The 26006-nt window shown below is 26.5% G+C and overlaps 2 protein-coding genes and 1 long non-coding RNA gene across 3 annotated transcripts; 1 reads left to right on the top strand and 2 right to left on the bottom strand.

The window, feature by feature from the left end:
* Window positions 1-307: 307 nt before the first annotated feature.
* Window positions 308-7231, bottom strand: LOC105850057 (cystatin-A). Its single transcript, XM_065792103.1, has 3 exons — window positions 7071-7231; window positions 1733-1834; window positions 308-572 (listed from the first exon to the last, which is right to left on the bottom strand). Exons 1-3 carry the CDS (start codon window positions 7137-7139, stop codon window positions 444-446), a joined length of 300 nt encoding a protein of 99 aa, XP_065648175.1. The 5' UTR covers window positions 7140-7231; the 3' UTR covers window positions 308-443.
* Window positions 7232-13508: 6277 nt separating this feature from the next.
* On the top strand, window positions 13509-17777 carry LOC136077622 (uncharacterized). The gene is made up of 3 exons (XR_010637128.1): window positions 13509-13842; window positions 17408-17454; window positions 17595-17777. It is a non-coding gene; the product is annotated as an uncharacterized LOC136077622 (long non-coding RNA).
* Window positions 17778-20559: 2782 nt separating this feature from the next.
* Window positions 20560-23417, bottom strand: LOC136077876 (uncharacterized). Its single transcript, XM_065792099.1, has 10 exons — window positions 23048-23417; window positions 22795-22959; window positions 22511-22684; window positions 22322-22396; window positions 22055-22228; window positions 21866-21940; window positions 21706-21756; window positions 21220-21455; window positions 20874-21051; window positions 20560-20771 (listed from the first exon to the last, which is right to left on the bottom strand). Exons 4-10 carry the CDS (start codon window positions 22392-22394, stop codon window positions 20635-20637), a joined length of 924 nt encoding a protein of 307 aa, XP_065648171.1. The 5' UTR covers window positions 22395-22396; window positions 22511-22684; window positions 22795-22959; window positions 23048-23417; the 3' UTR covers window positions 20560-20634.
* Window positions 23418-26006: the final 2589 nt, after the last annotated feature.

Genomic DNA, 26006 nt, shown 5'->3' with positions numbered 1-26006 from the left:
TGATATACACAAACATGATTCAATATACTACTGTAAGTTTTGTATCATAAATAACTTACAAAAAAACTACAATACATGATGCGAATATATACTACGCCATCAATTTTGACTCGTGATATATATCACATCGCATATATAACATGATATATCATGTATAATATGTCCTAAATCTGTCTAAGCGTTTATACTTATAAAAAGGTTGTGTCAATGTACGTATAATATTGTTGTCTTGTTCTTCAGCTCAATGATTGATCTAATTTTTTTAAATCAATTTTAAACAAACAAACAAAAAAGAATAAAAACGTAATAGGCTAATTCAATTTAATCTTTAAATAATAAAAAGGTAATAAACTTACAAAATAATAAACAATCATTCGATTAACTATAAAAATTGTGCTAAAATAGAAATCAACTTGAATTTTTCTAAATAAATAATTAAACATTCAAAAGTAAGAAATTTCATCTTCGTGTGATTTATTTTCTTGAACAGAGTGTAACTGAAAATTCTCAAAGTTCGGTGGCAGAGGTCGAAACACCCGCAAATGAATAAATTTGTTGTCGCCCGTTTTAACCTAAAATTAGTAACAGAAAATTAGAAATTTGATTTATAGTTAAAAGATTCAAAAACATGATTTACCACTCTAATAATAAAAAATTTTTCATTGCGAATTCTATACTTTATTTTCATTCTACAATGATTGCAATATGCTTGCATTTATGATTAATGCATTATATATGCAATCGTACAATATGATATGAATATAAGAACAAAACAAAAAACTGTTTATAAAGCGTTATAGTGAATTATCGCAACATCAGGTTGCATGATTGTCTTGGTGATTTCATTAAAAAATATTTAAAAAAAAAGTAAAAATGGTTTGCTGACCGTCAAAATAACATTAGGTTTTAGGACAGGAGGACTTGATAGCCTATGTGAACTTGAAAAAGCAATTGAAATTATTAAGAAAGAAAAAAAAAAGTTGGATCATAATAGTTATGTTTAAGTCCATGAAAGATATACCATGGTAATATAGAGAGTAAAGTCCAAAGTGATCAGTTGTTCACATTTGTTTTGGACACTCTCTCTTGAAAGTTTAGTTTATTGTAAGAGTTCGGAAAAGTTAGGAAGACAGTTTATGCTTGATTCAAGTCAAAAATTAATCTAAAACAATTTTAGTGGTATGCAAGGTATGCCAGAAAAAGCTGAGAGATATTTGTCAGTATGATACAAATACTTCAAAAGAAAAAGTTAAGAAACTTGAAAAATGTTTCAAAAATAAGGTTAGCCTTACATCACATATATGCAAAAGATAGCATATGTAACAGATGACACAATAAGTTAAGAAAAAGATTCACAAGATCAAGTTATGTGAACACTATGGAAACCATTTAAACAATATATGCACTAAACCAGGGTAAAATGACAATATAAAGATTAAATTTTGTAATAATTTTTTGTTAATTTTGACTTTTTATTAAATAAATTTTGATACTTTAAAAAAGTTAATGAAAAAAAGTAAACATGTTAATTATTCAGTAATATTGTAAACAATAATAATCAGTAATATTGTAAACAATAATATTCAGTAATATTGTAAACAATAATATTCAGTAATATTGTAAACAATAATATTCAGTAATATTGTAAACAATAATATTCAGTAATATTATAAGTAATAATATTTAGTATTTATTGAATATTCAAGAAAAAAAAAATTAAAAAAATAAAAACCTTTATAAAAAAATTTGTTCCAGCAACAACTTGAGTTTTATATGATACAGCTTCATATTGGTCCAAAGACTGGTTGACTTTACCCAATACCTGATCTTTTATCTAAAGAATAAAATGTATTTGTATATAACATTTCTGTTCAGTAGTTTCTACTATCACTAACCTCCCTTCTAGCCTTGAAATATATTTTAATTTTTCAAAAAATTGTTTTTTTTTACATTTTTCATCAAATTCTAATTAAATTTTAATTAAATTAAATTATGATGAAACAACTGGTAAAAAAGTACATTTGACCACAAACCACACTAAAACTAAATTATTTTGTTCGTGTTCTGTAAAAAATTGCCACCCACCCTTTTATTAAGATCACCTCATTTATTAGATCTGGACTAAAATTCCCACTTTACTTGTATTAAGCACACAAGAGGAGATTGATTTTGAGATTGTTCTTAGGCTGATTTTATTTTGTCTGAAAATTATCTAATATTATAAGTCTTTTACAATCTCCTGGGTTCAGGTGGGCATGGAAGCTTTTATTTAAGTCAATCTTGAATCTCTTTTCTGTGACTGCTTGAGTATTATGATAGTTAGTGAATTTTAATTCAAACAAAACTTGTTTTAGAATATTTTTCTCTTGTAACTCTAATAAGGTTAAGGAATCGTTAAATATCTGGATGATAAATATTTTTAAATGATTAATGAATATTAATATAAATATGCACTTTAATTTTATTTAAATGTGTGTATGTATATATATATATATATATATATATATATATATATATATATATATATATATATATATATATATATATATATATAAACACACACACACACACACAATTGATTTATTTTTATAAAAAATGACTATTCTATTCTAAAGTAAAACTTCCAAATAATGTTTAATCAAGAATTTTACAACAAATATAAAAAGTAGAGTTATGTAAGATCAGATTGTAAAAAATGAAATTGTGACTTTGACTATTTGACAAAGATTCAGTAAATTTTACAGCCATTAAAACTTACAACCATTAAAACAGCAGAGATACTATACATGGTATTTATTTACATATATCAGTAACATTCTTAGGAGTCAACCTCTTAGAAAGCCTAATTAACGAAACTACAAGCACCCAAACAATACAACAGATCCTATCCAAAGAAAAGTATTAGTTTTAACGGAGTGAAAAGTTTAAACTAAGTTTAAGATTTTAGTTTAGGAGCCAACTTTAACTCAAGTTTAAGTCATCAAAGTTATGCAATATTTTTATCAATATATTTTTGTTGGGAGGTATTGTTACAGACTTTACTTCGTGTATAAAAGCACAATGTTTATAAAATCAATATTTCATCTTTTTAATTTAAATCCTTATGTAAATTCTTTAAAAACAAGCAATTATTTAACACATTTAACTTAATAATTTCTTCAGACTCACAGTCTTCTTTAATTTTCCACAATTATTAACAAAATCTTTTTTTTGTATTTTTTTTAAAATAATATATTTGTATAAAGATTGCATCAAAGAAAATAAACAAAAACAAAAAATATATATAGAGAGAGAGAGTTAACTGGGGTAAGAGTAAACGGTTTAACCTCAAATTCAAATATTTTTTTAAAGAAAAAATATTTTGTTTATTTATTTTTTTGTTTTAAAGAGAATTTTTTACATTATATAAATATATAAAAATTAAGAAAAAATATTTTGAAAACCTTAAAAAAATAGATTTTTATGAAGAAAAAAAACGTTTACTTTTCCCCTTATAACTGGGGAAAAGTAAATAGTTAATGTTTAACAACAATTTTTTAAGATATTAGGAAAATCAAAACTAAATAAGGATATTAAAAAAATCAAGCAAAGTTAATTAAAAATAGAATGAAAACTAATCTTATTAGAAGTTAAGTTTACAAAAAACTATTTTAATCAAATATACAAAAAAAACTATTTATTAATTTTAAAAAAGTTGTTTCATTGACAGAAGCAGGTTCATGGCATTTTTTCATGCAAAAAAACTCTTCATAAATTGCAATGGCATCTGTGAATGTTCTGCCGAAACCCCAATCGGCTAAACTGATAAGTACTGAAACAAGAACAAATTCAAATGCTGTACTTAGCATGGTAGTTGTACCTCTATCATGTGATTGGACTTTGTTGTGAACACGCTTGTGAAGAGTTGCCTTTAGTATATTGTATGCCTCTGAAGCTTTACTGAGTGATATTTCTCCTTTTTTTGATTTGTTCTATTGCAAGTTGCAATTGCTCTTTATTGTAAGTTGTTTGCGTTTTACAAATGTAAGTACAAGTCATTTTGTTTTAAAATTTTTTAGATAAATAGCAAAGGCTGCCATATTTGTTTACATTTTAAATAATTAATAACTATTAACTAGTTTAACCACACTCATCCTAATGCATAAGTGTGAGCAATTACCATGTTTACTTTTCCCCAAAAAACATTTATATCGGGTTTTTGCTCATAACTTTTTTCCAGAACTAACAAATTCAATTTTGAAAAGAAAATCTTGATCGTCATAAAATTTTCTATAAAACAGCCTTTTTTGTTTAGTAAAATTTAATTTTAGTTTTGTGAGTTTTAAAGTTGATTTTTTAGAAAAACTTTTTTTTTACAAGGGTGAGAATTTTGACGTTTGCTAAGGCAAAATTAAATTTTTTAAAATAACTTTTACACCTTTAAATAGAGCACAAAATTCTCTACAAAATGGTGCCTCACATTTTTAAAGATTTTTAGTTTTAGCTTTCAATAAATGCAAAAAAAACAAAATTGCTGATCCGTTCACTTTTTTTTTTCGTTTACTCTTACCCCAGTTTACTCTATTTATAAAATTATAAAAACTTCATAATTGTTCACTTGCAGCTCGAGAAGTCAGAATATTAACAACTATTTGAGCAACCTTGGCTCATCTGATGAGATATTTAGGTACAAGTAAATTTGGAAATTTACTTGCACCTTAAACATCTCATCAGATACCAGGATCCACCATACCTCAGAATCCTCTTTGTTAACAATAACAAATGCTATCTGTTTTCCAGACTTGCCTAAAATATATGTAAAATTAGGACAAAAGGCAAACATCTTTTATAAAAAGATTGATTATATGGGCAGAACAACCTTTTCCAAATATTATTGGATAGTTTTTCCTATTAACATTCCATTCACCTCTATATTTGATATATCATCATTTACATTGTTTTAATTATTCATTTTAATGAACTATTCTATGTTAAAAGCAAATATATAAAATAAAAGTCATAACTTTAACTTATTATAATTATTAAAACTTTTTTTTTATGTTTAACATACCTCATGGTCCTGCATTTCTGAGGTTGATATAGGTTTCCATAATTTTTATTTAAATAAGACATTTGTCATATAAAAACAAAATTAAATAAAAATTAAAAGCAAAATAATGTAAATAACCTTGATGCAAGATTGCATGCATGTTGGCAGGTAAATTTAACTTTTAATAAAATTTGAAAACTAAACTAGTAAATCAAAAAAAAAATTCTTTTTTCAAATCCATGCTTTATGCAAGCAGAATTCTATTGGGCATAGAAATTCTTTTTTTATTATCTTTTGTAGAAGGAAAAATTACTGTTTTTTTTTAAAAAAAAATTTAAAAATTACTGTTTTTACTAAATTTTTCTTTTTTAACTTAATAACTTAAGACTTAAAAAACAATAGGTTTTGAATCGCTGCGCTTTAATGTCTTCGAAACTGCAAATAATTTGCAAATCAATGATTTTTGTGACGTAATATGCAATTCATATCAAATAAATAAAATGTATGGGAAAATACAAATTAAATTTTTGTTAACTTAATTAACTTTTTTTGGTCAAATTTTTCCATTTCCTTGTATTGTCATCGAAAATGATTAAGTGTGCAAAATTTGAGCAAAATTGGTTGAGAAAAAAGCTTTCAAAAATTGATTTCAAATTTTGTGGCACACAAACATATATAGAAAGTAACCTTATATAAAGCATGGAAAAAATAGAAACTTCAAGTGCAAAATTCATTTCATTAGAAATAGCAAAAGATCTTTTTTTTAAACATGTTAATAGCATCAGAACGCACGGGGAAATCATAAAATGTACAAATAAATTCATCTGATTCTAAACCATCAGCAATTATGCAAACATTCAGACAAAGTTTTGTCTTTTGTTAACCTAAACTATTTCCAGTGTTTCCTGGACATTTATAAATTAAGTACTAAAGGTAATCTTTGTTGTAGTTTTCCAAATACTTTTTTTAGTTGGTTGCTGGTAAAATGCTTAAGGCAAACATATTTAAGATCTGAAAACTTTTTACTAGTTCAACCATTCATAAAAACATTTTAAAAAGTTGACACAATTTGACATTTAATTTAAAAACAACTTCAGCTTATTATAATATGACCATTTTGCAGTTCTTGAACTCATATTTAACATCTAAAATACTTTTACATTCAGTAACATAATACTATTCATTTAATTAAAAACCACCACATTTTTTTTGGAATCCACTATAAAACAATAGTGAAAAAAAATTGTTTACTCAACCTAAGATTATAATAGGTATGGATTTTTAATGGAATGATATAACTATATAATAGTTCTTTATATTAGTAAAAATTCATTTTTACAAATATATATAATATATATTAGTAAAAATGAATTTTTACTAATATAAAGAACTTCATACTCACATAATGATATATATATATATATATATATATATATATATATATATATATATATATATATATATATATATATATATATATATATATATATATAATTGATTTTTTGAAAAGATTAAATAAAAATAACTACATGATTTTTTACAACTTATTAACACAAATAGAACTGTTAGTTTTTTGTGTGTTTTTCCGTCTATATATACATACATATATATATATATATATATATATATATATATATATATATATATATATATATATATATATATATATATATATATATATATATATATATTTAAATAGAATAATAATATTTCATTATAAAGTTATTTAATAAGTTAACTTTATAATTTAAACTTCAAGTTCCATTAGAAAGTTCGTTTTCTTTTCATTTAAATTATATATACAAATAATATATATATATATATATATATATATATATATATATATATATAAATATATATAAATATATATATATATATATATATATATATATTATATACATATATATATATATATATATATATATATATATATATATATATATATATATATATATATATATATATATATATATATATATATATATATATATATATATATATATATATATATATATATACATATATATATTATACAATTTACTTTTTCAATGATCGCTTTAACTTCATCATCTGCAGGTTTACTTTCACTAGTTCCACCACAAAGTGTCATTTTTAAGTTAATTGGATTTTTTTTTTGTCGTTATTGGGCGTTTTTATGTTAGGAAGGTTAACTATTTTTCGGATGATCCAAAAGTAGGTTTGCGATTCTGAAAAAAACACAGACCTAGAACGATTTCGCGAGCTATTAGTGCGCATGCGAAGAAAAACCTACTTTTGAATCATGTAATATAAACATATAAACTTGGAAACTGAAAGAAGACCATATCGATCTTGTCTCCAAAACAATATAAAAATTACAATATAAATATATTTGAAATAATAAATGGTTAAAATAATATCTCAAAGGTATTTCAATATATTATTCGTTAAAAAAATAAAAATTTTTTAACATGCTTTCAAAAACAGAAAAAGAGATAGATGAATCAAAATTAGGCTGGACAATTTTATTCCAGAGAAATTAGAGAAATAAATCCGTGACAGAAAGTCCCTACAAATATTTGTTACAGCGCTTTTAATGTTATCTTTGTAATATAAGTTGCATTAAACATTTATATCAAAACATAATTTGCATTATTTTTATATTTTTTAACAGTTACATATTTTTATTTTTCTTGTATTAAACTTTTTAACATTTTTTATGAGTCTTGTAGTTACAAATTTAATTCAAAGAGTAATTTTATGTAGATTCAATAAGAAAAAGTCGGAAGACTGTTTTTGAGAATAAAGATCTTCGATGCACTAAAATCCCATTTATTTGTTCACTTTGTAGAACACTTGATGTTCAACAACAACAACAACAACAACAACAACAACAACAACAACAACAACAACAACAACAAAAATAGATTGACAGCACAAACTGTCAATTAAATGTAAAAATACTTTAAAATGTGTAATGCAGCAAGTAGCAAAAATTGCGATAGAAACGAGAACGATAGTTCCAAAAGATAGCTAAAGATAGTTGCGTTAATCATTTTTAGTTTGAAAAAATTTGTAAGAAGGCGTGTGTTGGCTCTGTTAACTAAGTAAATCTTATACCTAAAACATATGAGTCTGTTTACACGAGTTTTGGATTGGATATTTGAACAAGTGTTTTTTAAAAGGGCTGATTTGACATTTTTGGCAAAACAATTTTTCAATGATTAGTGTTTTTTGAAGATATCTTCATTAGATTCTTTGAATGTCATCTTCCATTTCAAGTAAAGTCAGCCGAGAACTTTTGTTTTTATTAAAAGGGTGAATTTGCTTAAAATACACCCTTTTTAAAAAATTACTCTCCTGCGCGGCTTGAAAATCAACTATTTGCCACAGTTGCTGCTATAAAGTTTTGCATTTTTTTTTTTTATATATAATAAATAGTTTTGTCATGGAATATCCTGATTTTCCCAGTCCGAGAAAAAGGAAAGAAAGAGAGTACAAGCAAAACAAGATTAAAACAAGCTCGTTTAATGGGACTATCATTCATCAATCACAAAGAAAATGAAGTTACACCAAAGTACCCTGCAGGTAAAGCTAAATCTTAAGACATCTATGTATAATACGTCATACATGTAATTAACATTGTTTATATATTTTCCGGTAAGACATTCAGTTTATATAATTGTTGCGTTTACGATTTTATGCAATTAGTTTTAGAAAAGAAGAGATTGTGTATGCTTAAAATTATTATTCAATCTAGATCATTTTAAATGAATGTTTATACTAAATGAGTGTTGAATATTTTAAAATATTATATCATCGCATAATTCAAAATACCTCGGTCAAGAACTTTATTTGGCTTATACCAAGCTTATACCTTACTTATATAAAGTATTCCTGCTCTAATCCTAAGTATAAGCCAGCAAACATTTAGACTAGGCTAGTCTAAGTATTTGCTTCAGCTCAAAAAAGTTTACTGTGAAAGAAATAGTAGGTGCAACTGAATTGGTGCACCAAACAATACAAAAAGTTTTGTGTTTCTGCAGAAACTAAGGATAAAAATACCCCAAAGGAAAAAAAGGTTCACTTGCTATGCGTAACCTATTTCATTTTGTAGATGGCCATGATAAAAAAAACCTTAATCAAGTTTTCACTAATATAAATAATTTTGCCGGTCATACATTTTTTTATAGCTAAACATACTGGTGCTGTACAACAGGTACATAGTTTGGCTTACCCTAATTTCAAGGTTACACTCCAAAAAGGTAGTGGAACAAATGTAAAGGTGGAAGATGTAACCAAATTAAAAGAAATTATTTCTGCAGATTTGAATAAGTTTTATAACAAGCTGTATTCCTGGCTACTAAATAAAAGATCACCCTGATAGCGACTGAGAATCGGAAAAAAAAGCTTGGACTTAATGCTTACTGATAACAATTTTATTCATTTCTATGAAAATATTTTTACGAATAATTGATGCTGTTCCTAAGCTGAACCAACAATATCTTTGGGTTTAAGAATTGTAAAACATGAACTTTAAATGAAAAAAAAAGATAGAGTAAAACCATATCAAACTATAGACCATACCATTTCGCATATTGATCGAAATTATCAAATAAAAACTAAACCAATTTGGGTATGAAAAAAATAAAAATAAATTCGAATAAATTTAAAAGTTTCCCATGGCTCAGGTATAACAACGGTACTCTCAAATAAAACAGAAAGAATGATGTTTCAATCACTTGGTGACTGGGATTATAATTTAACCCGAAATGAACTCCTCGAATTTGGTAACTCGAATTTGGCTACCTTAAACGTGAAGATCAATTGCACTTATTAAAAAATGTCAAGCCTGGCAAAGACTTACTCTACTTAAAGGTTACGGAGGAGCATTAGGATAGCTAAAAGAATTTTCCTTCGTACTAACGACAAAAAAAAACATTCTAAATTTTAGAATCCAAAATTCTATTCTTAATCAATTTAGCTTTAAATTAAATCCCAAAAATGTCGTTCCTGGCTTCCCAAGCCAAGAACGACATTTTTTATAAAGTTTAAAACATTCAATGAATAAATATAGGAGGAAACATTAAAACCACAAGTTGCGAATGAGATTTAGGTGTTCACATAGATTCGAACTTATTATTTTCATTGAGTCATCCGCATTCAACGTTTTATCTAAATTTGAATTTTAAAAAAAAAAATTTATTTTTTTATTTTCCGTTTTGTTTGCTAATTTTTATAAACTTCTCTGTTTTTCTATACCATTTTTCTTTTTTTTTTTTTTTCAATTTATTTTTTAGTCTATATTTTTTTGTTTCTTTATAAAATTTATATAACATAATAAATATAATATAATAAATATTTTTTTCTTTGAGATTTATTAAGTTGTAAATTTTATTTTACTATTATTGTTATTATTGTTACTGTTATTATTTTGATATTTTACATTATTATTATTTATTCATTATTAATTTCATAAAATCAACACGACGTCATAACAATATTCATGAATAAGCAAGGTAAACTTAGCTGTTCGGAACTATCCGATATTATACGTGATTAAAATGAAACTATTCAAAGACTTATAAAAAGAATTGAATTATTAGAATCGAAAAAAGAAACCGAAAATAGTTCAGCTACATTTTGGTCAAATCTTTATAACAAAAATAAATATTATATTAAAATACCTATTGTTGTAAACTCAAATACCAAAACTATATTATCTGAACAGGAAGAGAAAAAATTAGCGTGAAAAGAATATTATCGTTTTTGGAATTCCAGAATCAAATAATTTAAATGAACTTGAAAAAAACAACGACGATAAAAAAATAATTGACGAGATATTTGAGAAAATTGGTAAAGGCGATGAAAAACCTATTAAAATAATAAGATTAAAAAACAAAAAAGATTCAAAAACTCCTCTGCCCATTATTGCTGTACTTAATGAAAACAGCGAACGCAATAAAGTTTTACTTGCCACTAATGAATTACGCAAAAACATAAAATAAACAAATGTCATTCATTAATCCAGATATGACACTTGCCGAAAGGCAAATCGATTCTCAACTTAAAAAAGAAAGAAATAAGAAAAACCAAATACTCCAAGAAAATGAACCAAACTCACCCTTTCAATGTTGCATTAGGCGCAACGAAGTCATCAAACTTAATTTTAGTAAATAAGAAATATAAAAAAACTATAAAAATTTGGATTAATTTTCGAACCATTAAAAAATTACTGAAATTAAATCCATCAAAGCTATATACGCAAACATTGACTCCTTATTAAATAAACGCCATGAGCTCAATTAAATTGTAAACAATCTGAAACCGGAAATTATTTTTTCAACAGAAACTCTGCCTAAAAATAAAAAAGTTGAAGTTAATGATCTCGAGTTTGCTATTGAAAATTACTTACTACATAAAAATCACAACTATAGTTCTTGCCGAAGAGGTTTAGCAATATTTATACATAGCAAACTAAAGTCATCCCTAATAAACTTAGATATATTTCCATTTGAATCGCTCAGTTGTGAAATTACAACGAAAACTTCTAAGTTATTGTTAAGTTTATATTACAGATCACCAAATAGTAACGGTGAAAACACTAACTGCATAAATCAACACATTGCCAAACTTTCAAACAAATATCCAAACATTCTTATTATTGGAGATTTTAACTACCCAGATATCAGCTGGGAAAATCCAAAACAACCTATTACAAATTCCTCTAAATCAATTAAATTTACTGAAAATATTCGCGATTCTTTTTTAACCCAACATACTTCAAAAGCACCACACATCAGAAAAAATCAAAGTCCTTCTATAGTTGACCTCTTATTTACTTCTGATGAAAACATGATTTCCTTTTTAACTCATCTTGCACCCGTTGGCAAAAGTCATCATCAACTACTCTACTTTACTGTGTCGATTGAATCTACTATAAATATACTACAATACCATACAAAACATTTATACACAAAAGGGAACTATGACAAATATATTGAAGACCTTGCAAATATTAAACTCTGTCCAACATCCAACTCAGACCAACTATGGAGTATCTTTTTTAATAAACTTAAAACTATTATCAACAATAATATACCAAAATCTAACTTTAAAAATATAAAACGCTCAAAATGGATTAATTTTCAAATTATCAATGAACTTAAATTTAAACAAGAGAAATATTGTCACAATATATTGAACAGAAATGAAGAAACATATAACAAGTACCGCATTTCACGAAACAAAACAAAAGCAGCATGCAGAAAGCATCCAAAATCCAAAAGCATTTTACTCGTATGTCAAATCAAAAAGAAAAAACAAAGAAGCATTTCCTGACATCCAATACAATAATGTTGTTGCAACTACTGATCTAGATAAAGCTCATCTATTCAATAGTTTTTTTGCTAATACTTTTTCAAACAAAAAAATAATAGCAACACCACCATTTGACCTAACATATAAAAATGTAAATCCACTAAGAAACAATATTGATCTAAGTCCAGAAAATATCGAAACATACCTCATAAGTCTAAACTCATCTAAATCACCAGGCCCTGATGCATTACACTCAATAATATTTAAAAAAACTTACTTTGAAATGTCTAAACATCTATCGACTATTTTTAACAAAACCCTTGAGAATGGATCAACACCCCAAGTATGGAAAGACGCAACAATTACACCCAAATTCAAAAAAGGAGACAGATCAAAAGCACTTAACTGTAGACCTTTCAGTATAACTTGTACTTATAATTATAATTATAAAAAATTATTATATATAAAAATTATAAAAAATCATATTATGACAGACCTAGTTAACAATAACTCATTAAGTCCACACCAATATGGATTTCGTCCAGATCATTCGTGCTTAACTAACCTTTTAACTGTAATTAATTATTGGACATCATCACTTGATAATAATATTCCCATCGACAACATTTTATCTCGATTTTGAAAAAGCCTTTGACAAAGTTCCACATAAATTTCTTATTTATAAACTTATAGCTTATGGTATAAATGGATCAATACTATATTGGTTTCAAAACTTTTTGAAAAACCGTAGACAAAGAGTTGTTGTTAATGGTAATTATTCAAACTGGGTACCCATTAAAAGTGGAGTTCCCCAAGGCTCCGTCCTTTCAGCGTTACTTTTTATTATACATGTCAACGATATTCCTGAAGTAATCAAATCAATAGCTGCTCTTTTCGCTGACGACACCAAAATCTTCCGTTCTATTAAAATATTCAATCTGGGCAAGAATTACAAAATGAGATCGACGCTCTTGTTACGTGGTCTCAAAAATGGGGAATAAAAATTAACATTGATAAATGTTCTGTAATGCACTTAGGAAACAAAAACAAATCCAATACTTATAATATGTATGATTCAGAAAAAAATATAAGTAAACATTAAAGCCACAAATTGCGAACGAGATTTAGATGTTCGCATAGATTCGAACTTATTATTTTCCAAACACACACCCAGTGAAAAATAAAACCGCGTCCCACATGGGTTCCGCGTGGGTTCCGTGTGGGATTGATGGGATTTACGTGGGACGGATTTTCCCATGTGGTATCCGTATGGAAATTTGTCACCTTAAACCCATGTGGGTAATCCCACATGGGTTACATGTGGGAACCATATGGTATTTACACACATGGGAAATCCCACGTGGGTTTCCTGTGGGATTTGCATGGGAATTAATTTGAAAGCTGGAAACTAAAAAAAAAACTATAAAAAATTTTTTTAAATCGACATTGCATTGCGTTACGTTTATATTGTGTGAAAATATTTTATATTAATAAAGAGAATGGCAAGCAAGTATGTAAGTACCTCGAATAATGTTTATCTTTCCTTATAGAAATAAGATTAAAATTTGTGCAAATAGACGTATTATTAGGATAATATAATAGTTATTTGAATATAGATCTTGAGTTAATTATTTGCAAACAATTAACTGATGCAAGTTGAAATGTTGTCAAAAACCAATCTTGCATGCATGGGACACTGCAGTGTCCCACAAAGAAATGCAAGTTTGAAAGTCAAAGAGTTCCCAATTTTCTTTATTAAAAAAAGAAAAAAATAGGATGGGTTTCTGTAACTTTTTTTATGCTCCAAAACTTTTAACTTTAGATGTAATAAGGTCCTTAAGACTTAAGGGACTTACGAACTACATTGAGGAACAAAAACAGGATATTTACAGAAACTTTTCAATTTTTAATCTGGAGTACCACAGTGTTATTGATAATAAAGCCTCTGGGTCCAGTTTTCAAAGTAATATGATCTAAGTAATGTTTAAATAAAATAATATGCTTTAAAATGCATATAGTTATACATATAACTCCCGATAGTTAACTATATGTATAACTAGTTATACATATAATTTGTTATAAAAACTTATTTTTTAAGGTTATGCTTGAACAAATTAGTACCAATTAATTCAAATTCAAGATTTAGTTAAAGTTCAAGTTAATGTTCTTATTTATTCTTTGTTTTTGTTAATTTTATATTTATTTGTTCAAATTTATCAGTTAGTACTATATTTTACTACAGTAAGAATGTTTATCGTTGTTGAACGTGATTTTATGTTGTTATTGATGTTAAATTTATTACGTTTCAATAACTCAGATTGAATCTTAACTGAATTATTGTAAGCTTTGTAGGGGTTTGTTGTATATCAAATGGTGTTGTAAATAAAGTAAAAATAATATATATATATATATATATATATATATATATATATATATATATATATATATATATATATATATATAAATATAACATTAAAACAATAAAATTGATACAAAATTTCACTTTAAAACGAATACCATTAACATTGTGATGATAATATCATTAGGAAACTAGTATTTATGTATTATTATTATACTATAAATAAATAGTTTTTTAATTCATTTTATAAAATGGAGACTGACAACTGATAATTAATGGAAATAAATACAAATTATAAAAATCATGTATTATTACTAAATACTATATTAATGCTAGTCTACAAAGTTAAAATCAATTTAGAGGATTGTTATTAGTTCTTTTGTGATTCGCACTTCCACTTCTGTCTCTCAAATTTATAAAATAGGTGGTCAAAGCTTGCTCAATAGGTAGGTTCTCAGCATAACAATGCTTTTTTCTTACACTTTCTAAAGAGAAATATGGCAAATTAATTACTTATTTTACTTAAATCGTAGGGTCATCTATGCATAATGATGTCAGATGATGACCCGGTTTGTTGAACAACTTCACCCTTTATCAAACTCAGTCAATTTTTTGCTATCTCCCATTAAAAATGATATCAGTTTTTGTTATCTTATTATGATGGTATATCTGAATTGTTAATATAATATAAAAAATGCATATACCATCAATTTTTTTCTGGTTCAATTATACATTTATTCTCAACAGTACTAAAAGTAAAAAAAAAAAACATAAATTTTTCTTTCAGATAAGCAAGCTAATTTCTGAATTTAAATTGTTTTTCCGATGATCCTCTACAGTTTTAAGCAACAAAAGCAAGAAGTTTTTAGATCACATTGTTGGTGTAAATACCTCTAAAACCTGCTCATAGCTAGTTTTACTTTTTTTTAAATAAAATATTTTACTTTTTTTTTTAATTTAATTTTTTAATTGACATTATTTTGGTCTCAACATCCCCTTCTTATTGTCAATTATTGTTAAACTCACGCTGCTCCTCTATCTACTGGCATCATTTATGGATGATCCCATAGCCTAAATACTATATATATATATATATATATATATATATATATATATATATATATATATATATATATATATATATATATATATATATATGTATATATATATTATTTTTACTTTATTTACAACACCATTTGATATACAACAAACCCTTACAAAGCTTATAATAATTCAGTTAAAATTCAATCTGAGTTATTGAAACATAAAAAATTTAACATCAATAGAAAAGTAAAGCTGTCATCATTTAAAATGTAAAGGGTGTTGTCAAAATATGTTGATAGTAAAATTAAGTTACTAATAAAATCACGTTCAACAATGATAAATATTCTTACTGTAGTAAGAATTAGTACTAGTTAACAAATTTGAACAAATAAATATAAAATAGTGAAAAAACAATGAACAAATAACTTGAACTTGAACTAAATCTTGAATTTGAATTAATTGGTTCTAATTTGTTCAAGCATAACCTTAAAAAATAAGTTTATATAATAAATTTTATGTATAACTAGTTATACATATAGTTAACTATCAGGAGTTATATGTATAACTGCATGCATTTTAAAGCATTTTATTTAATTTATATATTACTTTAGATTGTATTACTTTGAATACTGGACCCAGAGACTTTATTCCCAATTACACTGTGGTACTCCAGATTAAAAATTTAAAAGTTTCTGTAAATATCCTGTTTTTGTTCCTCAATGTACTTCGTTAGTTCCTTAAGTTTTATGAACCTTATTATATATAAAGTTAAAAGTTTTGGAGCCTAAAAAAAGTTACAGAAACCTCCTTATCTCCCCCCTATTTTATTTTTTTTTTTAAATAAAGAAAATTTGACTTTCAAACCTGCATTTCTTTGTGGGACACTGCAGTGTCCCATGCATGCATGCTTGGTTTTTGACAACATTAGAACTTGCATCAGTCAATTGTTTGCAGATAATATACTCAAGAACTATATTCAAATATCATATGAACATGTTAGAGAATGTTCATATGATATTTGAACATCACAAATTTAATAATATTGTTGTGATATGTTATATAAGTAATTCCATAATAGATTATGATATGAAAATAAGATAGGATATGAAGGCAATGATCAAAGAATAAATTTACTTATAGAAATTTAGATGTTTGTTTATTAGTTTCCGAATATTATATTGTGTGACCGCGGCCTTCTATAATAACAGGCCTTGACATCGCGCAACAAAGTTGTTAAACTGAAGGCCAATTCCTAATCTGTGTTTACATTTTCATCTTTTAACATTAGACGAAAGTTTGTGTTCGCGCTTTTTTAATAAATCTTTAAAATGTGATGTGGTTTATAAATTAGATATCTTTAAAATGTGATGTGGTATATAAATTTAAAATGTGATGTGGTTTATAAATTAGATAGCCCAACATCAAGACGATAACGTTGTTATCGTCTTGATGTTGATGTAAGGTTCAAGGCGTTAACTTTGTAAGGTAATAATATTGTCAAATTAACGATAAGTTTTTTTAATAATTAAAATGCCTTTAAAATGCCGTGTACGGCATTTTGCGCGATGTCAAGGCCTGTTATTATAGAAGTCTACATCATTGAAAAAGTAGGTTTTTACATTTTTGCTTTTGTTTTTTTGTTTAACTACTTATCCTTATTGATCACTTTTTTTCAGGATTCTCCTCATGGGTTCAAGCTCATTACGCATAAACGTTAGTCATTGTAAGTAATAAATTAGGAAATAATTATTTGTGAAATATTGTAGTCATTAATGACTTCAAACTGGCTAATAATTAAAATTGCTCGACTAATAAGGTTCCTTATTAAAATTGCTCTCTTTCTCTCTCTCTCTTTTTTTTTAGAAAATGTTTGAAGAAAGTTAGAAGATACTAAAAACCTTGGTATTATACAAGCCGAAGCGATTTAATTAATTCAATTGACAAAAAACGGCGTGTAAATCGCAAAAGAAAAAATAATATTTTTAATATTCGTTTTGGATGTATTGATTAATAGCATTTATTTTTAAATAAATTCATTTTGCAACACGTTTTTTAATTTTATAAAATTTCGTCATAATAGTTTAAGGTAAATCCCACATAGGTTATAGGTGGAAAACATCACGTGTAAAAGATCAAAAATGCTACACGTTTTGAATACCGAATGGGATAAAGTAGCAAATACCAGATTAAGTTAAGCCTCTCTGAAAGCTTCGATGATTGATTTTAAATTACTATTTAAAAAATTTTTAATTTAAAAGAATTTTAAAAATTATCATAGAAGCATTCGGACTTTCATTTGTCTAGTATTGACTACTTTTATACCATTTGGATTAAAATATGTGGCATTTAAGATCTATAACATGTCGTATTTTCCACCTATATCCCATGTAGGATTTACCACATAAAACCCATGTGGGATTTACCATATGAAACCCACATGGGACAAAATAATAATCCCCATATGGGTTACATATGGTAAAAACCCACGCGTATTCCATATGGGATTTACCATATGGAATCCATGTGGGATTTACCATATGAAACCCACATGGGACAAAATAATAATCCCCACATGGGTTACATGTGGAAAAAATCCACGCGTATCCCATGTGCGCTTTTTCACTGGGCAACTATTCAAGTCAACAAAGCCACACAAATAATAGGAATAATAAAAAGAACTTTTACATCATATCCAGACTTATTATCCTTCAAAAAGCTATTTTCAGGACTAGTCCACCCTCACCTAGAATACTGTGGATCAATCTGTAACTCTGGATTTCTCAAAGACAAATAGAAAATGAGTTAAGAAGATCGTCGAAACTAATCAATGGATTATATGACCGTATGAACAAAGATTGTTGAAAAGATTATTTGAAATAGATAGCCAATTACTCGTTGTCATGTATATAAACTAAAAAAACAATCTTCATGATTAAATTTACGTATGAATTTTTTTCTCTAAGAATAATAAATAAATGGAACTTTCTTCCTAATGACATTGTATCAGCGTTATCTCTAAAAACGTTTAAGCTGCTTCTAGACAATCATCTAAAAAATGAATGGCTTCTCTACGACTAATCCACATTTTATTTTCTATTAGTTATACAAACTCTGTAATTGTCAAGTATTATGTAACTAGGTTGACAGGCAGTTTATGCCTACACAATTAATTGTAAAACCTTAATGTTAAGTAAATAAAAAATAAAGAACAAAATAAGAGCAAAAACATAAGTCATCAAAATAAAGCAAATTTAGAAATTGACTCTTTCATTATGCATCTTAATTTCGATTTTTGGGCTTTTTTATCTTAAATTTAAGTCTTTGTCGTGGACTTAAATTTATTCTTTAATTACTTTAAATTATTCTTTCCGTGGTCTCCATGTAGTTTTACGCAAGAGTGGATTTGTAAAACAAGTTTAATTCATTTATCTATTTAAAATATATAAATAATATAGAAGATAGTTTAAACATAATGAAGAGTTTCTAAGAAATAGTAGAAAAGAGCGCTCAAACCCGTTGATGCTTGATAGCTGATTGCGAGAAAGCAAAAATGCTCTTAACAACATTATTTATAATACATATTCCCTAGTGGAACTTTAACAGCTTATCCAATCGGAATTCGATACGCTTTAATTTTATTATTTGATTGGTACAACAGATATAGCAGCCGCAGTGTTTAGAGTGCTTGCGTGAGAAGAAAGAGTATCATGGTCAACGCGAGCTTGGGACGTATTTTGCGTCGCTAAAGTAAGTAAAAAAGCGTTCTTCTTAGTTAAATGCTCTTACGCGGTGTTCTGTGACTTGACCTTTAGATCTTCTTAGAGCACAGAAAGACACGGAATACGTACAACGGACATTGCAAAGTTATTTTACTCAGAAAATGAATTCCTAATGGAAATTACATCACAACACATGAACAACCTTTTATAACGGGAAATGGTTGCCATTTAAATTCTTTGGTAAAATTTTCGCATTAAAAAAACAAGGTCCAGGAAAATATATGTAAGAGGTGTTTATTTAAAATCTAAATGGTATGTTTAAAACTAAAATTGGATTAAAATATCTTAATAGCCCCCTAAACCTCCTTATGATTTAATAAAGAGCTCTTTCATTTACTTTAAAAATTTTTTCGACGTTACCCAAGCAAAAATTCACAACAGGCGCAGTACAGCGCCAGTACTGTCTAATACTGGTGCAAGACTGGCAGTCAGTACTGGTTCTGCATTGGCATTTACATGGCATGATAACGCTTTGCCAGTACTTAACCATTGCTGGCATCTGGTAATGGCATAGTACTGCCTCAATTAAAAATTCGCAACCGGCATTGTATTGCGCCAGTACTGTTTAACACTGGCGGAATACTGGTAGCCAGTACTGGTTGTGCATTGGCAGTTATCTGGGATGATAACGTTTTGCCAGTACTAGCTGTTTATTCTTAACCATTGCTAGCACCTGAGAGTGGAATAGCACTTAGGTGCTATTCCACTCTCAAGTACTAGAAATGGCATTACAAGAAATTTCTTGAAAAATTGAGAGCTGTCGCGCTACTGGTAGCCAGTACTGGGTTTTGTAACGGCCGTTACCGTTACCGGTAACTGTCTGGGAAAATTATATATATATATATATATATATATATATATATATATATATATATATATATATATATATATATATATATATATATGTATATATATATATATATATATATATATATATATATATATATATATATATATATATATATATATATATATATATATATATATATATATATATATATATATATGACACTATAGCATCAAGGTAATCTTTTAAGACAAACAAAATATTATTTTTCAATGTTTTTTTTTGTATAATTCAAAAAAAAAAAATTTTTTATAGAACTTCGTCTTCGTCTTCGTTTTCAACACTCACTTCTCTTTTTATTTAACAATCTATTTTTCTTTCCACCATCTCTATCCTTCGCACCTGAAAACCAGCGACTTATTTGACTAGAAATTTGTTTTTCGTTAATCTCAGGAAATCTTATTGTAATTACTTCTAAAATAAACATTTAAACTGTGTATTTTAAGGGTTAGGTAAGAAATTACATAAAATAATACTTTATTCATGTTTGTTAAAGTTAGAAATAAGACAATATACCTAGCAAATATTTGTAAGTTTCTGTGCCAGAAAAATTCAATTTTTTTACACCATTTGACTCTCGTCCAAAAGCACTGTAAAGCACTTGAATATTCGGTAAAATAATCTTTGGAATTACAAAAGATAAATTTTCCGAAAGTTTTAAAGTACTTTTCACATTTAACATCATGAAGCATTTCTAAAAAAAAAAAAAATTAATCTATAAATAAAATTTGTATACTAACTATCAAATAATTAAATATAACATTAAATATATATAAAAAATAATATTTAATAATGCAATACTTCGTAGCAGACTTAAAACAAATATTTCTAGCATTTTTTGAATCAATACTAAATCATTTACCAGTTTTTGAATCATTACTACATCACTCTTCAATTGGTTATCGAAATCATGAAAACTCTCTATATGGTTTAATGGTAATTCGTTATTCGTCTGTTTGGTTATTATTTTTTGGATATTAACAGTGTTATTGTTAAGACTAAATAACGTTCTTGTGATTTTCGCTTCCTCTCTAATACGATATTCAATGCTTCTCCTGGCAGACTCCAGATTAGCTTTCGACGCAGGAGCATCTTTAGCTGTCATGAAAACATATATTTTATATTTGCATTAGTAAAGAAAAACCACCATTTTGAATAACTAAATCAGTAATTAATTATTAAATTATCATTAAGTAATTTTTTTCCAAATGTTTAACGTCCATATCCACACTTGTGTGGTTTAAATATGGTTTCCATAGTGTCATTTTCTTATACAAGTGAAAAGTTAAATTAATTCTTTAGAACGAATGAAGAATTGTAAGTAAAAAAACTCAGACAATATCCTAACCTGCAGAGCCACATGTACGACAATACTTATAATTTGGATTAAGTATCACATCTGAAAAAATATTTTCAGAATATTACATTTATAAGTAATGATCAACATTCTAAAAAAGATTTCATTGAAAATAATATTTAAATGAAAACTAAGAATAATATTGCATTACCTTTTTTATTTGTTTTATCGTCGTTTAAATTTTTCCTGGTGTCTTCAAGTGATATAGTGGAATTCTTTATCATTTCTGAAAATAATAAACTTTTTAAATAATAAAAATTGCTTTAACGCGTTTTTTTGTGTGTGCAACAATAACGGTTATTTGTAATTAAAAGAATTTTTTTTATTAAAGAAAACATACGGTTTTGTTTCTCTGAGTTACATTTAGAAGGCGCTATATTCTTTATTTTGGGGGACGAGGATGAAGAATCATTAGATTGTTCATCACGACATGACGACCATTTTTTTTTTACTTTAAATGAAACAAAGGACTCTTTTGAAATATCACTATCTCCACTGCTTTCAATACTACGCTCTAAAACAGATAAGATATAGATATCTAGAAATGATTTTATTTAAAAAAATTAAAATAACATTTATAGGTAAACTAAGGATTAAATTGAATTACCTTTTATATTTGTTTTATTGTCGTTCAAATGTTTCCTGGTGTCTTTATGTGATATACTGGAATTCTTCATCATTTCTGAAAATAATAAATTTTTTGAATAATAAAAATTGCTTTAACGCGCTTTTTTGTGTGTGCAACAATAAGGGGAATTTTTAATTATAAGGATTTTTTTTATTAAAGAAAACATACGGTTTTGTTTCTCTGTATTACGTTTAGAAGACGCTATTTTCTTTATTTTGGGGGACGAGAACGATGAATCATTAGATTGTTCATCACCAGATGACGATCATTTTTTCTTTACTTTAAACGAAACAAAGGAATCTTCTGAAATATCACTATCTCCAGAGCTTTCAATATTATGCTCTAAAACAGATAAGATATAGATATCATTTAAAAAGAAAACAAAAAAAAAAAAATCAATTTTAAAAATATTTCAAGTAATATTTGTTTGCAATAATAAAAAAATACCATACCTTTAAACGAAGAGATATCTTTTAAAGATGCTTCAAGTTCAGAGCTGCTTAATTTAACAGGAACAGATTCTCCTTCTGAACTATTCGGATCTTCAAAATTACTGCTCTGTACTACAAATTCAGAGCATGCCCTAATCATCCGTCGCACACCTTGTTTATAGCTTTCTATAATGTAAATAAATATCTTTTAATATGACAACATTTAAGTTAAAATGCATTTAAAATTGATTACATAAAGATTTGAATTACATACTTGCTTCTTTAACTAAAACAATTTCAAAGCTCTTCCACAAAACTCCTGGTATTAATGACATTTTACTCATTGAACGAAGTGCATGATACTCATTTTCAGATGGATATTTACAGAATAATTTGTCTTTTTTATAATACATCCATAAAATTGGAATTACATCAATACATTCCTTTCCATGCTTTTTTTTCCATGTTTTTTCAAGAAACTTGACTACAACATGAGTAGTACTTTTCTGATGATTCATATTAATTAAATACCTTATAAAAATAGCAAATTAAATTTAAAATTACTTTTACAAAATACTGTAATTTAATTACTTTGAATACTGATAATTTCAAACTAAAATAAACAGTCATCGTTCAGTAAATCTGAACAAAAAATATTCTAAAGATAAAATAGTTTAAAGCCTTCAAATATTCATAACGCTATTCAAATAAGATAAATCTATTGAAAAGTTTAAATAACAAACTTGTATTGTATGTTAGATTAAACAGCCTAGTATTATACAATAATAATTGATAAATGTAATATAAAGTTAACAAATGTATTTTAGATTTTTTTATGAATCATGAAGATAAGTTATGGCAAATGTATTGTCGTTGCTTTCAAACAAAACACATTTTTTAACAATATTTTCTAAAGAAATTGTTTCTTCATTTGTGGATATTCTTCCAAGTTTCATTATTCCAACTTTTGAAGAGGCACATGGATACTGAAAAACATCATTGACATCCATAAACATATAACCTTGCAAAAAAAAATTATGTTGCACTTTTCGGATTCTTGTTATTTTAAAAATATGGCCAGAACACATTTTTACAATGTCATCTGGCTTTTCAGTGCTAAGTGTAACTCCTTGATATATTATATCTTTAAAGTTAACATCATCTTCAAGCATAGTATTAAAGTTCATTATAAGAACTTTCTTTTTAATTGCATTTTTATTTTTTAATTTTGGACAGGCTTTTTGTTCAGATATTCTTCTAGCCAACTGACCTAAAGTATTATTTCTTCCTCCAATTAGTCGTTTAATTTTACCAAGATGGTTTTCAAAAGGAAATGCAGATATTGTAGATAAAGACATCTTAGTGTACTCAACATCATCGGCTAAGTGGATTAAATTGTGTATATTCATTACCTGTGAACCAGTGCCATAAAATGACGGAGTTATCTCAAAGAATTTCCTCAATAACTCTCTAGCATAGTTTACATTATCAAGACAAAGTTGAGGATCACAAAGTATTCGACAAGCCACTACTAAAAGCAGAAAATGTTTATACATTTGACTAGGCAGAATATTGCGTAGTACCAATGATCCACAGTAATGTAAAAAAAAACGAAATTGTGTGGCTTTCCAATGTGCAAAATTATGTATATCAAATTTTTTTCTTTGAAACTCTTTGGGTACAAAATTCACTAAGATTTTCAATTTTAAATTTAAACATTTAATATCTTCCGCAGATAGCTTGCATTTATGGTTTACTTTTTTAGTGCCAATTAATTGCTGCATAATCCATTTCATGACCCCAAGGTAAATTAAATGCATAGAATCCAAGAACATTGATTTAATTGGGTCAAAACCTGGTATATCTAACAATGGGGATTTACCTGAACCTAAATGGTGTTCAATTTGACTTTTCATTTCAAAAGTACTTTTTGCTCGTAGCTTAGATCTCATACTAGGATAAACCCTTTTTTTTTTAATTGTCGTCCCTCTGGTCTCGCAACGTTCACATGCATAATAACCACCATGTCCTTTACATTTTTTAACAAATGATCTGGCGCGTGTGTGTTACAGGAAAAACCTACAACCTCTATTTTAAAGGTCACTTGACCAATATTTACTCCATTTAAAACTAAATATTTTGCTTCAGAGACAAAATCTTCTAAAAAAACATCTACACTTTGTGGTTTAGAATCCCCGCTATAAACAGCTATGATGAATGGTTGTGAATTATATTCGTTGTGCAAAATAAGTCCAAAGATAGCCCAAAATTGTTGATTAGAACCATCGAATAATGGTAAACCATCGATATTAAATAATAAACGAATAACACTATCAGTATAATCCTCAGTAATGACATCATTTAAACCTTCTTCTATACCAAGAAACATAAAACATCCCATTGTGTTTTTTGCGCTATTCATTAACTTTATATTTTTATTTGATTTTGTTTGCAACAATGTAACTGCAGACTTTGGTAAATTAGGAATGTTTTCTGCCCTCAGTATTTTTAATAAATCTTCAATTGTTTCAACAGTCAAATGGCTTCGATGGTTTACCGCCCATTTTTGTAACTTTTCACGGCAATTTGTTTCTGTTAAATCAGGTGATTGCTTATGAAAAGATTCATTACCTGAAAAACTATCATCTGGAAATGTATGAGAAAAGTATTCTGAATCAAAAGATGAATCAAATTGGAAAAGAAAATTATTATCATGTTCAGAAACATTAATATGAGTATTTTCAGATTGATAGGTTATTAAATTACTAGAAGAATCAATTTCAATAGATGAATCAATTGCAGTGTCCAAATATTCCAAATTTTCTTCTGAATAAAAAGCTTTTACTTCATTTTGGTTTTGTTGTTTAAAATGACGATGTTTCTTCTGTCTATAATATGCAGCCATGCCTTGAAATAACCATAAATAGAATAACTAATTACAACTGAATGTTAAAATAACATTTTATCAATAGTTTTCAAAAGTAAAATTGATTTAAGGTTATCTATTAGCTTATATTTTTAAAATGAAAAACACCCATGTTTCAAATATTTTATAGCAAATACATATATAATTTGATAACATTTATTATCATTATTACTATTATGACAGTATGTATATATATATATATATATATATACACATATATATATATATATATATATATATATATATATATATATATATATATATATATATATATATATATTATAAATAATATATATATATATATATA

This window comes from Hydra vulgaris, chromosome 03, assembly GCF_038396675.1.
Source record: "Hydra vulgaris chromosome 03, alternate assembly HydraT2T_AEP".
Lineage (NCBI taxonomy): Eukaryota > Metazoa > Cnidaria > Hydrozoa > Anthoathecata > Hydridae > Hydra > Hydra vulgaris.
The sequence above is the reverse complement of the archived record's forward strand: the minus strand, read 5'-3'. Positions and strand labels throughout refer to the sequence as shown.

Excerpts from the sequence above, each read along its gene's own strand:
- LOC136077876 (XM_065792099.1), bottom strand. The coding sequence starts at position 22,394 with ATGATGAAGAATTCCAGTATATCACATAAAGACACCAGGAAACATTTG. Across the intron at positions 21,757-21,865 it reads CGATAAAACAAATAAAAAAG|ATGTGATACTTAATCCAAAT; the intron begins GTAATGCAATAT and ends ATATTTTTTCAG. Across the intron at positions 21,456-21,705 it reads TCGTACATGTGGCTCTGCAG|CTAAAGATGCTCCTGCGTCG; the intron begins GTTAGGATATTG and ends TTTTCATGACAG.
- LOC105850057 (XM_065792103.1), bottom strand. The coding sequence starts at position 7,139 with ATGACACTTTGTGGTGGAACTAGTGAAAGTAAACCTGCAGATGATGAA. Across the intron at positions 1,835-7,070 it reads TTAAAGCGATCATTGAAAAA|ATAAAAGATCAGGTATTGGG; the intron begins GTAAATTGTATA and ends TTTATTCTTTAG. Across the intron at positions 573-1,732 it reads GAACAAATTTTTTTATAAAG|GTTAAAACGGGCGACAACAA; the intron begins GTTTTTATTTTT and ends TACTAATTTTAG.